Source organism: Cyprinus carpio, chromosome B4 (genome assembly GCF_018340385.1).
Source record: "Cyprinus carpio isolate SPL01 chromosome B4, ASM1834038v1, whole genome shotgun sequence".
Taxonomy (NCBI): domain Eukaryota; kingdom Metazoa; phylum Chordata; class Actinopteri; order Cypriniformes; family Cyprinidae; genus Cyprinus; species Cyprinus carpio.
In genome coordinates, this window is record NC_056600.1 from 15,633,282 (window position 1) to 15,650,098 (window position 16,817).

General features: G+C 39.0%; 1 protein-coding gene across 3 annotated transcripts in view; it reads left to right on the forward strand.

Moving 5' to 3' along the window:
* Positions 1-16,817, forward strand: part of LOC109072188 (neuron navigator 3) — a 326,013-nt gene that overhangs the window by 135,732 nt on the left and 173,464 nt on the right. Inside the window, exon 1 of one of the 3 annotated variants that reach the window (XM_042722201.1) lies at positions 11,737-12,089. The exons of the other annotated variants lie outside the window; for them this stretch is intronic. Within the exon in view, the coding sequence (XP_042578135.1) occupies positions 11,976-12,089 (114 nt within the window). The 5' untranslated portion in view covers positions 11,737-11,975. Of the gene's footprint in view, positions 1-11,736; positions 12,090-16,817 lie in introns of those variants that run through there. 3 annotated transcript variants of the gene reach the window in all.

The window sequence follows — 16,817 nt, forward strand, 5'->3', positions numbered from 1 at the left end:
ATCTCGGCTGACTCATCTCTATCCTAGAAATCTGTGTGGCCTTGTAACCGTGCTCGACTAATAATAGGGATGAGTCTATTGGACACAGAACATCAGTTCTGTGGCGCCTTTTCAACACTTCTCAGAAAATGGACATTTCCATTCGATAACAATATGTTTAGCCAGCAGTTTTTTGTTTTCCTTCATTTTTCTTGTTTCCCTCCAGCGCAGAATGTGGTCTTTTTATGGTTTTTGAAAAGGATGGGAGATTCCTTTGTGGCAATTTCTGCCATGCATGCCAAAACCACAACAGATGCGCCACTCACAGGCCAGTCTGGCTGCTCACTAGAGATTGGCAGCTGTCTTTAAGCCCAGCTGAGAAGTTAGCATTAGCAGCAGCATGTGACTCATTGGGGTCTTCCCTGCTTGAATATCAGCTTAACCTGGTATCTGTGTTTTGGAAAAGCTACCAGCTGATTGTACCAGTTTAAGGTGGTCAAGCTGGATTTTGGAATTTATTAGCTGGTCATTTATCTTAACCAGCTGATGACAATCTTTGACATATTAGACCATTGGTCCCAAACTCAATTCCTGGAGGGCCACAGCTCTACACAGTTTTGCTCCAGCCCTAATCAGACACACCTGATCAGCTGGTCAAGGTCTTTAGGATCACTAGAAACTTCCAAGTAGGTTTGATTTGGAGCCAATTGGAGCTAAACTGTCCAGAGCTGTGGCCCTCCAGGAATTAAGTTTGAGACCAATGTATTAGACTTTAGTCTTAGACCAGTTTTTGACTAGTTTAGATTACCAATTGATCAACTAAGATCAGTAAATGTGCAGTTTAGACCTTCTTGGAACAGTTTAGACTAGCTAACGACTATCTTAGTCCAGTTTAGATCAGTCAGTCACCATCGTAGACCAGTTAATATGCAGTCTAGACTGGCTAAGGTCAACTAATGACCCTATTAGAGTAGCTAATTAACATCTTAGACTAGTTATTGACCAGTTTAGATTAGCCATTGACCTTCTAAGACCAGGAATGTGCAGCTTAGACCTTTTTGGAACATCTTAGACCAGTTGATGACTATCTTAATCCAGTTGGTTATAAGTTTAGATCAGCTAGTGATCATATTAGACCATTTAATATGCAGCTTAGATCTAATGAGAAGCTGATGACCATTGTAGACCAGCTAATGGGGAGCCTAAACTAGTTTAGATCAGCCAGTGACCATCTTAACAAAATGATTACCATCTTGGACCAGCTTAGACCATTAGCCTATCATATACCATTTAATGTGCCACTAACAGTGGCGGTTCTACATTAGATTACACCCTGGGCGAGACCCCCTTCGAGCGAAAATTCTGCACAAACATTTATATTTTATTATAATAACAAGAAGTGAAAGAGAAAATTATATTTTTCAGTTGCACAAATCCTTCACTATAACATTTGAAAAACACACTTAAGAGAATCCAGAAAAAAAAAAAAAGTTTCTTGAATTTAGTTTTTTTTTTTTTCATGTCATCACATTGTTTAGAGCATAAGAAAAAAAAATGGTAAAAAAAAAAAAAAAATGAAATACTTTTTTTAAAAAAAACACATTATACACATCTTATACTATATCCCCTCTTTTTTAAAAAAAAAAAAAACAACAAAAAAATATTTATATACAAAAAAAAAAAATAATTTTTTTTTTTTTTTCAATCAACAATAACATTTTTTTAAACCAGAATTTGTATAAAGATCATTCTCAACTATGTTATGAAAGATATAATGGAATGAATTAATACACTGTTTTACTTTATGCAATATGTGGGTAAAATGGCCATAAATTAATATTCCCATTCAGTGCAATGTATCTATACACTGTATCTAATTAGCATATTAATGTGTTCTTGGAGCAACATTTAATGAAAAAAGAAGTGTAATAACTGGAGTAATAATTGGCAACATTTTAATAATAATATCTAATATTTCATAGGAATATTGATGTATAATTTATTTCCATATTCACTTGTTGTGTCTCCCAAAATGCCTGATAAACATGATTTAATTCTTGATGTCTTCTACAGTGGAATCAATGCCCTGTTCTGTAACAGAAAGTCATTTTTTTGGTTTGAAACTCCATAACGTTTTGACATAAGGTCTGAAATGTTCCTTTATAAAATACAATTTGAAAATTCCGTTGGCTAATTACAGGGCCTAACGTTAACCCAACTGATGGAAATAAATAATAACTGAACTTGTAAAAGTTTGTTGCAAAGCAAAATATTATAGTGAAATTAGATCTCATGTTTGTTGAGTTAAAGCCAAATTATTGTTGAATAAGCATATCAAGCATCATAGCAAAGAGGCTAACAAACTTAAGAGTTATACCCACCAATTAACATTAGCCCTTCATTCATGACATGGATACCGTAATAAACATACAAAGAGAACATAGTTGCATACCTTTATCTTTTGCTCGTTTCTCCTCTTCCTCTTTTTTTTCTTCTAAATTGGGCACCTGATGGCTTTGATCTTTTCCTGTCCATCTTATTTGGCACTCGCCAATCAACATATTTCCCACCCGCCCCCCCCAACACTGTCACTCACGATCAGAAGTCAAGACTATACCAATTCACCTTTGTGACCACATAATTGTTTTGTATTACATATTTTTCATAGCCATTTCACACAATTCAGAAAAACTAAAATGTGCAGGAACTATAGGCCTGTATTTATAAAATTATGAATAAAATGTGCGTTATTTGAAAGAAAGTCGAGGTTTGACTGCCCACTAATTCCATTAGAGTATTGCGCTATACAGTTGCTCTATGCCCCTCCCCCCCGTCTGTTCCATTTGGGAGAGACCCAGAGGTGAACTGTACTGCGCCCCGCTCCCCTTTCCCCTTCTCACACAGCTTCTGTGCATGGCACCTTCTCAGCAAGCAGGGTGCCAATTTGCCAATTCCCCACACAGTGAAATGATAGATAATAGAAAACCACTTCGCGGTGGCGGGTGCAGAGGATTATTTTTATTTTATTTTTTTACTGCTCGTGCCGCCCCCCCATGATTCATGAAAAAATGCCGCCCCATGCGGCTGCCCGGTTTACCCGTGTCAAAAACCACTACTGGCCACTTAGTCCAGTTAAGACCAGCTAATGAACATCTTTGACCAGGTAAGGCCATCTTCTAATGTCCATCTTAGGCTAGCTAAAGATAATCTTAGACCATCTAATGACCAGCTAAAACCAGCTAATGAACATCTTTGACCAGGTGTGACCACCTTAGACCATCTAATAACCAGCTTAGGCTAGCTAAAAGTCATCTTAGACCAGCTATAGACGAAGGTAAAATCAGGTGTCATGTTCCAAAATGACCACCTTGGTCCACCTTAGACCAGATAACATGGATGATGACCACTTAAGATTAGAAAATGACCAATCTAGACCATTTATTATGCAGCTTAGGCAAGCTAAGACCAGCTATTGACTTTCTTATCAAGTTATTGGTCATTTTAGACTAGCTAATAAGCAGCTTAGACCAGATAATAACCAGCTTAGGCTAACTAAAGGCCATCTTAGACCAACTAATAACCAGCTTTAAGGTAAAACAAGGTACCATGTTCCAAAACACAGCTAACAACAATACTAGCTACTAGCTAAACTGGTTTGTTTCAAACAGCATATCAAGGTGATGCAACAGGAAGTGTCTTAATCACACAGATTAAACACACTACGATAACAATGTTGAGTGTAGCATTGATTAGTTAATACAAGAGATTGTGAGGCCCTGTATTTTGTGCTTTTTCAGGACATGAAAACACTTACAGGTTCCGCCAGGTCAAGGAAAGGACACAGGGAGCTTGTTTATACTCCCTCACTGCCAGTTACTGAAAAGTGAGTGAAAGTGCTTCTAAAATTAGTTGTTTCTTTTCTGCCTTGTGAAATCCTGGTGCTCTGATCTAAGTAAAAATCGTGTGGTTTGGGGTGTATCGTCTGACCCTTCTGAATGGTATTATTACGGCGCTCTGATCCTAAATGCTGTTTGTGCCATACATGCTCATTTAAATCACATTAGCAACTTTCCCAGGGAAACTTCACCAGCAGCGCAGGGCGTAAGTAAATACCTGGCGTGCGCACACTCACGCATGCTTAAGCGGACACATACACATTTGTGGCTTTGATGTACTGCACAAACACTGCAGTGTGTCAGTTTTCCCAAGCTGCACCTGCCTGGCGAGCAGGAAAAAGAAACAGGGACCATGTATTACGAACCTGATTGCATTGTCAGGAAATGTGATGATTAATGTGAGTGTAATGTCTGTAGCTGAGTCCTGTGGGATTGCGTGGTTCCACCGTCTGGCCACGGAAAGGTCTCGCTCATGAGCATGACTGGCATATCATCACACATCAAATGGCTACTATAAACAGCATGCTTTTTGTAGCTTTATCATGCTGCAAGAAATGCACTAGGAAATTTAAAAAAACTACAATAAAGAGAGATCTTTATTGCTTCTGATAGGCAGAAGTCTGCTGAAATCTTTAGGATGCAGAGAATATGCTTTATGGAAACCCCAGTTACTAACCCCTGTATACAGCAGGGCAACTGTGTTGTTTTGATGCCGTTTGTTTTGGTAGAACCTCCGTTTCCACCAGCTGTGGTGCGGGAGACCAAATCCGCCCATGTTTCTGCTTTCATTTACCCATCCCTCTAGGCTGTCCCGGCTTCTACGCCCAGATGGGTTATTGACTATGATGGATGCTGTCAATAGCGCCTGCCCTTTACAGCAGACACACAAACACTTTACGCTGCCCCCAGATCTGCCCTGCTGTCCACTGCTGTGCCCATGCTTTGTAACTGAGGTTTGGTTTTGTTTTTAAAAAAAATATTAAAAAAGCACTGCCCGTTTATTTTTAGATCTGGCAGTGTTGTGAGTCTTATGCGAGTAGTAAATTCAGATTACAGAGAGCCATTCATAGATTATTTTTGGATTCTTTTTTGTTGAGTATTTTCAACAAATTGTAAAAGAGTCCCATTACAGGAGAAGAATGGGGCTCTTTTAAGTGTTCTTGAAACAGTGAACCAAAAAATTTAAATATTCTCATAATTTTAATTTAAGAAAATTAAAAAAAAAAAAATCAATCAAAAAAAGATAAAAAAAAAATCAATACAAAATAAATATAGATAGATAGAGGCTAACTACACTAAGCACAAAAGTGCTTTTTGAAAAAAAAAATCCAAAACAAAGCAAAACATATTTTTACAACTTAGTGATAGATGCTATTTTCTTAGTAATACTAGTAAGTGCAAATAGCGATATGAGCGATAAAGGCGAAAAGAAAATAGTATTTTTTACCAATATGCTATTACACTAATATCGAATCCAGGTCAAAAAGACTATAGCCCCTTTCACACTGCGAATCCGGAAAATACACGGGTAATGTGTCCCGGCAATTGTTCCCGGGTCGCTAGATTTTGCCCCTTTCACACACAACCCGTAAAGGTCCCGTAAAGACACGTGATATCAGGGTGTGACGTGTAATGTACGAGTCGAAAACGCTAGGCACGTTAACTTTCACTGAAGCTGGCGAACGATCTCAGTGTCAGCGCGGAAAGTGAGGAACTAATTTATCTCTGCTTCGTTAAAGTTTGCACATATTTGTTTCGTCGCAAACATTGATCTGGCTTCAAAACCCTCAAAAAGAGTCACGCGATAACGTGCGTCATCACTACGACACACCCTTTACGGCATTAGTTCTGGCTTTTGTTCACACAGTGCTCGTTCCGGGACTGAACCCGGCAATGTTACTAGGTCCCCGACCCGGGATCAATCCCGGAATCAATCCCGGGACGTGTTTGCGTTCACACAGAAGGCGACCCGGCAATGTTCCAGCAATTTTCTGGGTCCAACATGCAATGTGAAAGGGGCTTATGATACATGCCTTACCATTTATGCCACTGAAGCTGACATTTTACAGCCGTCTTTTGTAGTGTTGACTAGCCCAATCACTTGTTGGTGGGAGTAGGTGTAAATAGACACTTTGCTAAAAGTAAATACACAAATTTTTATTTTTTACTCTTTGGACCACACACACAAAAATAATAATAATTGACTTTACATCATTGTAAAACTTTGGACTTTTAGATAGAATGTGTATCAGCTATAACTAGTTCTTTGTCATGACTCTTTTTTTCCCCCAAAACATCATTAGCCCTAATGTAGCTGACGTTTTACACTGACACCGGAAAATTGTGCTCTGAACGTTCCGCTGAGTGACGCAATCCGTGTAGCGATCTCTGTTGTTTATCTGGCCTCTGTTTTCTTTGGAGCGGCCGCACAGCGGCAGGTATTGCACACGATCTTCCAAAAACTCTGGGCTGGAAACACATTTGAGGTCACCGACCAGTTATTAACAGCAGGACTCAATTAATACAAACACTGAGGCTTTGGTTTCACTAATTCAACCCCATTTCCAGTTGTCATGTGTGTCTGCTTTTCTTTGGTTGTGTAATTGTTTACATGTGTGTGTGTGTCCATGAGCCGTCGTCAAAAAGTGCATTGTTGTTGAAAGTCTTTGGGAGGCACTGGCACAGGATAAGAGAGATGACTAGGATGTGTAGGCATTTCACTTTACGATTTTGTTTATCACATCTGTAACCTTGCAATTTGCAGTATTGATGTTTGTGCTGCATATGGTATCGAAAGTCCGGTTTCGTGCATTGTTGGACGTTCAATTAAGCAGATCTGCATTGCTTTTGCTTGCAAACAGCCTGCCACTCTGGACTCAAAAAGCCGTAAAGTATATCAACAGCAGGTTCTGAGATGGAATTCAATACTGGCTGTTTTTATTGCACACCGTCTGAAGCACAGACTAGACGCAACCCGTGACATTTCTTTCTCGACAGCACTGCGCATTTGATGTATGGGAATGTCTGAGAGTGTATGGTGTTTAATAGGATTGTACAGTCTTTTGAGGTGAGGGATGCTGAGGGAGCTTTATGTGATAAAGGTTTCAAACAGTAGGATAAAAATGTTAGTTTGTTCTTCTGTTTTGAAGTATGCGTGGGGCCTCATCAAGGACAGTTACAATATAAACTCTTGAATATTAAGTATAACTCAAAACTTCCATTTCTTCAATGATTGCTAAAGCTATGCTTGGCCTGTAGTCCAATAAAAGGACCTGTTTACTGACTGATCACAAGCCAAAAAGTTGTTAGAGGCCCACTTCTCTTTAAATTCTTGCCAAGACAGTTTTTGTGTGTGCTGGTGCATGTATTTTTGATACTATTTGTTCTCTCTTGTTTTATTTCTTAAAAATACAGAAATACAATACAATACTATGCATTTCTAAACTAATAGCATGCAATGTAGAGGTGTAATGTGTAATTTCTATGTCAAAAGCATCACCATATATATTTGCAGACAAGTTGAGTCTACCTTTTTATTAAAATTGAAATAATCATATTAATTGAAAAATATATATATATATATATATATATTTGATTAAAAATACAAAAATACAGTAATTATTATATTGTTATTAGAAAATATGTAGCCTATTATATAGTGAATAAACAAATCTCTTCCTTTTACCCTTGCAGTTACAAAGAAATTACCCAATTTTTTTCTGCATGTGTATGAACAGGGCTGAATGGCTTGGTTTGTGCTAATGACTTTCTTATGGGGAGATGGTTACGGCCCTATTGATTTTCCTTCTAGCCGCCTGGCCCGGGATGAAAGATCAGGTCCCCGGCAGGCGCTCACTATAGAGTGAGTGCTGAAAAGCATCGGTGAGATAGCTGAAGTGCAGGGAGAGGATCCAAACCATCATCCCCAGACCCGGCCCTCTTTACCTTGGGGTCTGCAGAGGCTGAGGGAAGCCTGGCTGGATCCCTTGTGAAATGGAGCCAAGTCCTAACCACCATTTGCTGTTGTTGGAGCAACCATATTGCTGGTTGGTTAGGCGAAGATAGTGTTTATTTTTCTGTGAAAGAGTGTACTGGCAGTATATTCTACATCCTGGACTTTGTTTCATAGGGTCATATCACAAGGAATCAAATTTTCCTTCGAGATAAAATAGCTTGTTGTACTATGAAAACATGCAGTAACTTTCAGAAATTCAAACCTGTTTCTGTGGGGGAAAATTCAAATCTGAATCTGTGGGGAAAAAAATAACTCTTTCCAAACGTATGCAAATTTGTGACATCACAGAGGTTTAGTCGTGCAGTGTTCCTCTAATCCTGCCCTGGAGGGCGACTGATCTACAGAGTTTAGTTCAAACCCTGATCAATCACCTACCTGTGATTTTTCTAGTAACTCTGAAGACCTTGATTAGCTTAGCTAGCTGGTGTCTTTGATTAGGTTTGGAGATAAGCTCAGGGGAATGGCTCTCCAGGACTGCATTTGAGGAACCATGAGTTAGCGCATCAGAACTACCACCCACTTTTACATGTCAGTGATGAGTATTAGGTGATCAGAAACCCAGAATGTTTGTAAATATTCTGCTGTTTCTTACTATGACGTAGCACCTTCCACTCTGCACTTGAGGATTTTTTAACAAGGCCCCTGATCTTACTAGTTTATGTGGCATATTTTGGCACAGATTTAGTTTTAGAATTAAAAAACATAAAAATTAAAAATGTAAAATATTTCTGCTTTTAAGTAACTAAGTCTGCTTTTGTATGACATTTAAGTCTGTGATAGAAGTGACTGTAATGGGGAAAGCTGAATTCCCATGTTGCTCTGTGATGTCAATAGTATCACTGTTTGGTCAACAGATGCTTGTGGTGTAATTTTGAAGTAGCATAACTGGAAATCTAACTGGAGATTGTGGGGAGATTTATGGAGCACAACTGCTTGCCTTTTACTTTGTAAACACTGTGATGTTTCTAAATTCATCTAACCACATATCTAAATAAGTTGATTTTTCTGATTTAGCCCATAATTGCGTTGCTGAAAGTTCAGTTTGGAAACAGCGCACTATTCCAGCCGGTCTTCAAACCATCTGTTTTAAAGCACTCAACGTGTGAAGTCTTAACACATACCCTCTCACTCTAAAATGCTCACTTGCCCGCACAGCAAATCAATTGATTTATTTTTACACTCGTGCCAGGCTTATTTAGCTTGTTTTAGCTCAGCAGATGCTGCAAATGAAGCAGATATGGGGTCTTCCTGCACTGAATGATCTGGATCTGCCAAGAGCAAATCTATTTATGTCAGGGGCTTTGGGTGAGTTATATTCATAATAACATCTAAAACAGACTCCATTGAAGCAGCTGAGGAATACTTTCTCCATCCATTGTTCCTTGCCGTCCCTCTGGGCTTATTTAAACTGGGATATTGTTCTGTTTGGCTTCGTTTAAAGCTTAATTGGATTGTTACGAGGCCGGAGCTGAATGATTTTACATACAGAGCAAGTCTATTACGTGCTGGCATGTAAATACAAAACACATTACGTATGACAAATGCATATCCCTCGCGACTGGTCTGCAACGGTTAGAGGCTAAACACGCAGCATAATGGGAAATGAGAAGGTAAACCCACTGAGACAAAGACGAGGAGATGATTTGCATCTCTCCTGCAAGATTTGTTCTATTCTTTGCTGAATAACCGCATTTTGACACATCTTATTTGCCTCATAAAATATATCACTCCCTGTTCTCACGTATATCCTTCCAAAACCACAAGTAAAATGCGGTTTGGCACAGTCATCCGCAGTGTGAAGTCGTGGTGGTATATGAAAGAGATTACCGAGACAAGTTAAGCCAAAGCTTTCCATTTGATTTCTGCTTTGTAGTATCCAGCTCTCCGCAGACAGTAGGGCCGGTGCCGTGGGCCACAGATGGTGCAGCCTGCGTGTCTGGCCCTTGTCAAATATGCCTCTACTAATGCCGAATTATTAACGTTATGACACGCATCCTGAAAACCAGTCATTTCAAATATGCACTTTAAGCTGTAACTGACACTGACCATGTTTTTGCCACCTTTTTTTTTTTCTTTTCTCAACAGTTTTTTTTTTTTATGTATTTGATAGATATCTCTAAATATTTTCCTGTTTTTACTTCAGTTGAAGGTCACAGTAATTCCATATATATATATATATATATATATATATATTTGTTTCAAAACCCAGCATGCTGTCTGCATAGACATCATTTTAAGGCATCATTTTGAACTCTCAATTAAAGGGCTGTTTCAACTGCAGAATTATACTGGCTTATGATACCTATTTTAGCCACACTGTAAGGCAGCATTGCATGTATCCTTCACAGAAAATGCAAACCCAGAATATATCCTGACAATTTTAGTGGGGAAAAAAGGAAACCATACAACATAGTGTGCAGTATGAAAAAAATTGCATTCAGTAATTTGCATTTCCCTTAAAAATTGCTTATTGGAATATTGCATTGTTAGCTCATTATTTTATTAAAGTGCTCCAAATCTGGAAATAGGACATTTTTTTTTTTATTTTAAAAGTCAAACACGGTGCCTTAAAATGCAAAGTAAAAGGCATTGCCTTGCAATTAAAAAAAAAAAAAAAAAATACAAGCTTCTAGGAAGACAGGTGCCTCATAGGCAGTAAACAGCATATAATAGAATATTTAATATAGAATGCTATTAATCTGCCTTCATTTTGTCTATAATATTGACTTTGCCTGGTCTCATGTCCTATCCTGTCCTTGTCAGAAGTTTTCCAATGTGTCTCTCTTCATGCCTACACAAAGACACTGTGAAGGCACACAGAGCATAAAAGAGTTTGACAAGATGCTCCAGGACAGCGTTTAATTGAAGATCAGACACATACCGCTGGGACTGAGTGTATCCATGCATACAGTGCTACTCTTTATAGCCAGTTAAAGGGATAGCTCATCAAAAAAAAAAAAAAAATCAAATCTCTCTCTCTCTCTCTCTCTCTCTCTCTCTCTCTCTCTCTCTCTCTCTCTCTCTCTCTCTCTCTATATATATATATATATATATATATATACATATATATATATAATTTACTTACCCTCATATCGTGTCAGGCCTGTATGACACAAAAGAAGATATTTTAAAGATTGTTCCAGCTTTTTTTATTCCATACAATTAAAGGTGGAGGGTTTCAAAACATTGGACCCCATTGACTGTCAGTGTCATTTTTGGGTGAACTGTAACTATATCCTAACTTTCTTTTGTTTTCTTTGTTTTGTCTCTCAGTGATTATTTGATGACATTTAAAAACAAAAGCACACATGCCTGCAACAACAGAGAGCATGTTGGGATATTTTTTAGCCATTGGAAAGCTACTGATCCGGCTGTGTCAGAAACAGTTGGGGGTCTGGCACACTACTGAGTACCCATATCTGCGGCTTAGCATTCTTCATTCTGTCCAGTACACTCTAAGCCGATACTTCCAGTCTGTTCTAGTTTAAAGAGGCTGTCTATAGTACCTGCCGCCAATGCTTTGTTATGCTAATGCTCAGTTACCTAGCATATACAGTGTGATTGTATTGTATTAAGGCTTAGTTTGTGTTCAGGAATCTGAGTGCTAGGCCAAATGCCACTGAATCAACTCGATGATCTGAATTACAACATGGGACACCCCAGGGGACTGTGCTCGGTCAGATGCAGAGAGGAAAGACGGGGTCTTTGGAAGGGCAAGAAATGGGGGGAGGGGGTGGCAGAGAGGGAGAGAGACAGAGACAGGGATCGGGAGGGGGCGAAAGGGAAAGCGACAGATGGTGGCAGGAGAAATGCAGGAAAAGGATTGAGTGTCACTCTGTTGGTGGCTGGTGGAGCGAAGGCAGGAGGGGGGGATCAGAGAACGACAAGACCTGTAAAGCAGATCATAACCAGTCTGCTCTGTAATCTGCTCTGGTATCTGGCTTCTTCTCCATCTATACCTCTGGACATATCTAGCAGGATTTCTTCAGAAGATCTCAAAGTTACAAACTGCTCTTTCAAGCTCTTCAGGCCTACTCCTACTTTGAGAAGTCCAAACTTCTTGAAAATCTAAGTTCTTTTCCAAGATGAGGTGGTTAGAGACTGTGCGATCGTTGTTCAAAAGGGGCAGTCGCAGTGCCCCGGTGACCCCTACCTCCAGCCCGAGCATGCCCTCAAAGAAGGACCTCTCGGCCAAGCAGGTAAGAAATCCAAAGGGAAAGATAAATTGAAGCCATGGATTTGAAGATCCAAGCTCTAAATTGCAAGTGGTGCTTCATTTGGAAACTCATATAAATAATTAGTCCATGCAGTCATAAGTGCAATACATACTGTGGTTGATTGTTTTATTGAGATTTTTAGAATGCATATATGATAACATACATGCAGTAGCCCAGCGACCTTAATACATGAAGCATCACAAACATTTTGTACAAAATAAAACCCCTCTATATGCATGCATGTGACTGTATATGTGTTTTATTTGTGTGCACTCTGTTTGGATTTGCTTTGTCTGGATTTCACGGCGTCCCTCAGATGCATTAAGTCCTGCTGGCTGGTTGATGACACCGTTATTGTATGATAATATCTTTATGGCTTCCAGGCTTATCTCTGAGAAGCACCCATAAATCAGAATCTCAATCAGAAAGTTAATACCCGTTCCCTCAGTGTCATACTTAACATTCAAGCTTCATGCCAAACTGTTGTTGACAGTGCACACAGACAGTATGCTAGCACATTCATTTTTTAATATATATATATATATATATATATATATATATATATTTTTTTTTTTTTTTTTTTTTTTTTTTTCATTTTTTCATAATTAGTTTATTAATAATGCCCTGTTCTATCAAGGGCCAGCCATTTTTATTGTAATAAAACTGCCATTCATATATTCTTTTTATTTTTATATTAACAGTTTATAATACATTGTTAATATGCAGTTCTTTTTTTACACAATTTTTCTATTCATTGAGTTTTTAGAAATGTTTGGCCACTGTGTTTGCAGCCTTAAAATATTGCTTCAAACACATCCGAAAAACATCTGATGTGTAAAAAAGCAGATTTTTGTCTTGTGTTACAGGAATGCCAATTAGGCTTCACATATGGACTTTAAAATCTGACTTTGGCCTCGTTTACACTGCAGGTCTTGATGCCTAATTCTGATTTGTTGCCTATATCCGATTTTTTTGGCTGTCCATTTACACATTCTTTCAATTTTGACCCATATCCGGTTCATGTGTTTACACTTCCCATACCACCTGAAACATTGCGCATGCGTTGTTGTCATTTACCGCCCCCAATGTGCTTCATGAGAATAATGTGACTTGTGCTGACAAAATGAGTCAAAATGAAAAAAAAAAAATATATATATATATATATATATATATATATATATTTATATTTATATATATATATAATGTATATATACTACAACACTATATATATATATATATATATATATATATATATATATATATATATATATATATATATATATATATAGTTCCCTAAGCGTTCACTTAAGACAGAGCAGATTATGTTTGCGTGAATTCTGAAATACTGTAATTCTGTATATGTGTGTATTTATCGGGATCACGCGCCGTCAGAAGCACCATTATATGCACACACTTCGGATGACAGGCAGCGCGAGAAGCAAGCGGAGAAAATGTAATCCTCTAAGAAAATGTACAAATAAAGAAAATATTTTTTATTTTTTATTTTTTTTGCCTGTAGCTCAAATAAGCTTGTGCGAATTTACACTCATTTTAGCAGCACGGGTCACATATGACGTCATCAAACCACAAAGAAGTACCAAATTGTCGCAGTTTTAATGACGTATAGAACCCAATGCCTCAGAAAATTCAGTCTGCCTGTTTACATGAGAGTCGCATTGGCACATATCTGATTTATATCCGATTTATTTCCACATGAATGAGGCCTGAAACCGATCTTGAAATATCCGAATACATGCATTTTTTTCCCGTTTACACTGTCATAGAACAGATCCGATCTGAGTCACATATGAGCAAAAAAATCAGAATTGGGTCACATTTAACTGACAGTGTAAACGAGGCCTTTGAGTGTTGAGATATGTGGGTAGTGAGGTCTGTGCCATGTTTGGACAATCTCACGACTAATGAAGATCAGCCAATGCATGTTAAATGACTTTGTTCTCCCACAGACGGCAGACAAGGTCTGCAGGAACTGACTCGAGGTCTGACAAGGGCTTAGCGCCTGACTGCATTAGTCTAATGACGGATAATGACAGTTCAACAACCCACTCAGCACAGGACCAGCACACCCACAATCAACGATTTATGACCGCTTACCATCAAATCACCTTGATGTTTTAAAACCACTTTTGGGGAAAAACTAATTCAGTTATTACTCATTATGTTTGGATGATATCCAGAGAGGAAATGCTTGAGGAACCAAAGGAGGAGGAAAAAGTAGAAGTTTTTGCTCTTGGTCCTGTCTTGTACATGTCAGTGTTATAGTCAAAACCAGCTTATTTGAGTTTAAGTCCAAGATCACATTTTCATTGTCTTGGTCTTGTCATGGACTTGGAAGCATGTGGACATGATCAAGGCTCAGACTCAACTCTCTTCTTGACTCGGACTAGGCCCTCTCTTGGTTTTGACTTAAATTTGACCCTCTTCTGGTTTTGGTCTTGACTCAAACTCATCCCCCTTTTTGCTCTCTGTCTTGATTTGGACTCAACCCTCTTGTGGTCTTTGTCTTGACTTGGATTTGAATGATCTGGTTTTGACTACAACACTGAAAAATGCTTTGTCCATTGTAGATAAACAGGTAGAGCATTGCACTTACAATACAAAGGTCATGGGTTTATCTCCCAGTAAATGCGTATGCACGTTATTTTATATCAACTGTTAAGATTGGCACAACTGTTCTGTGCCAATATCTGTATTCTTATCACAGTAATTTTTACTCAATTTCTCGCTCTACCCACTAACCTCGAAGGAATGGGTACACTAGCCAGGTTTTAACAACCATTGCTTTCTATTTTCCTCTGTAACTACCACACTTGTCCATCACTGTCGACCACAACACTAGATTCAGTTTAAATGCTGCCAGAAAATGCTCTGCTCCATTTATTTATTCATTGGAGAAAACGCTGAGTCAGAAGCTACTTTAAATCCTCTCATTATATTCCCATTCTGAAAAACATTCCTGTTTACTGTAGTGCAGAGGAATCGCAGTGGATGCCTGCAGTTACTGATTCCTCTTGTTCATTTGATCGCAATATAGGTGAGAAGCTCAGCACTGCATTGGTTACCCGAGAGTTGTTCTACTTGCTCACTCAGCGCCTTTGAGATTGGGCGGCACCGCTGTTATTTGTCCAAGAACATTCAACTGCTTTTGGAATAATTACCCAAATCACCCAGAACTAATTTTAGTGGGCCTCTCACCGATGAGAGGGAACAAAACAAACCACTCTCTGCATCTTGTTCAGCTGCTTTCTTTCTTTTGTTCACTCTTTCTCTGAACATTAGCAAAAGACGGCTTGTTCTAACATATGCACACATGGGAGGTCTGCCCGACCCGAGCCAAAGAGGAGATCAATGTCATTGAGATGAATTGGGATGCTAACAGCCAGCTTTTGCTGTTTCAATCCCGATTAGAGTTGGTTTCAGTTAGTTACCACTTAAATTGTAACCATTCACAGTAAACTGAATTATCACCTATTCAATTTGCTTCTGTCAGTCTTTAATTGATAACACCAACTGTGAGCTAAAGGGAAATGTCCCAGTGGTAATTACGACATTGTGGCGGATGTGCACTTATCTCGTAAATATGATCATTTCGATTTGCAGCAGTATATATTTTATGTATTTATTTTATATTCACATATTCTTTCAACCTTTACGGCTACAAGAATGCTTCTGGGTCCATTTGCTTTAGGAGGAAATAAAAGACGAGAGCTAATTTGGGTTTGGGTCCTTAAATTTGACAGTACCAGTCAGGTCAGGTCGGGTTAAGTCACAGGGCCTCATTTATAAGCTAAATTGAGGCTTCAACTTAATGCCTGTTCAGACTTCTAACACATACAATGAGCCTCCACTTCCTCAGATTGTATTATGAGTAAATGAGGGTTATTAGCAACATTGACCTTTGACCTCAACGCTCTGCCCTTTTTCCCTTTGCAGACAAAAAAGGCTCTGATGCTTATCTAGGCAAATGCATAAACCCCCAAATACCTGATTTTGACTACTGTCCAATGACTGGAAGACCTCATATTGTCATGTTCTATGAAGTCTTGTATTTGTCATTCCTGCCACTGCCTGGAGTTTCAAGCTCCCTGCAGTTTTTCATCCAGCCTCTGCAGTCTGGCACAGCTTGACATCTTGATGGTGTTGCCACGTCCATCTCTCTTCCTTCGCTTGCATGTGGAGAAGCTCTCCGGGATGCTGGATGCTGACTAACAGCATGTGCGACTGCTTCGTCACACGTGTCAGTGGGTTGTTGGGATGCAGCTGCTTTTCTGATCCGCTTCCTGGCTGCTCTTTGTTTTTTTGTTTTTTTTTTTCATTGCAGCTCTTCCCCACAGCTGCTGCGACCTCGTGCAGATCTTTTCCAAGAAACAAATGAAAGGAAGCTCTCCATCTCTCTCTATCCATCTTCAGCTCAGCGCTTCCCCTGTTTCCGTGTAATCCTCCATGCGGCACATCCCAGATTAGCCATCCCACAGTGCCTTGCAACAAGGTCTCTAAATCTCACGCCTCCTCCAAGGCTGGGAAACAGCATAGAAAGAGTGAAAGAAAAAGACGTCATGAAAAAGTGAAAGTTACGCAATGCTTTGTTCATGGGAAAGTTTTGTGTAATCACTCCAGTGTGCTGCTAAATAAAATTGTGTGGGTTTGAAGATGATTATGTGCAAGCTTTCCCAGCACGGCAGGTTTGTT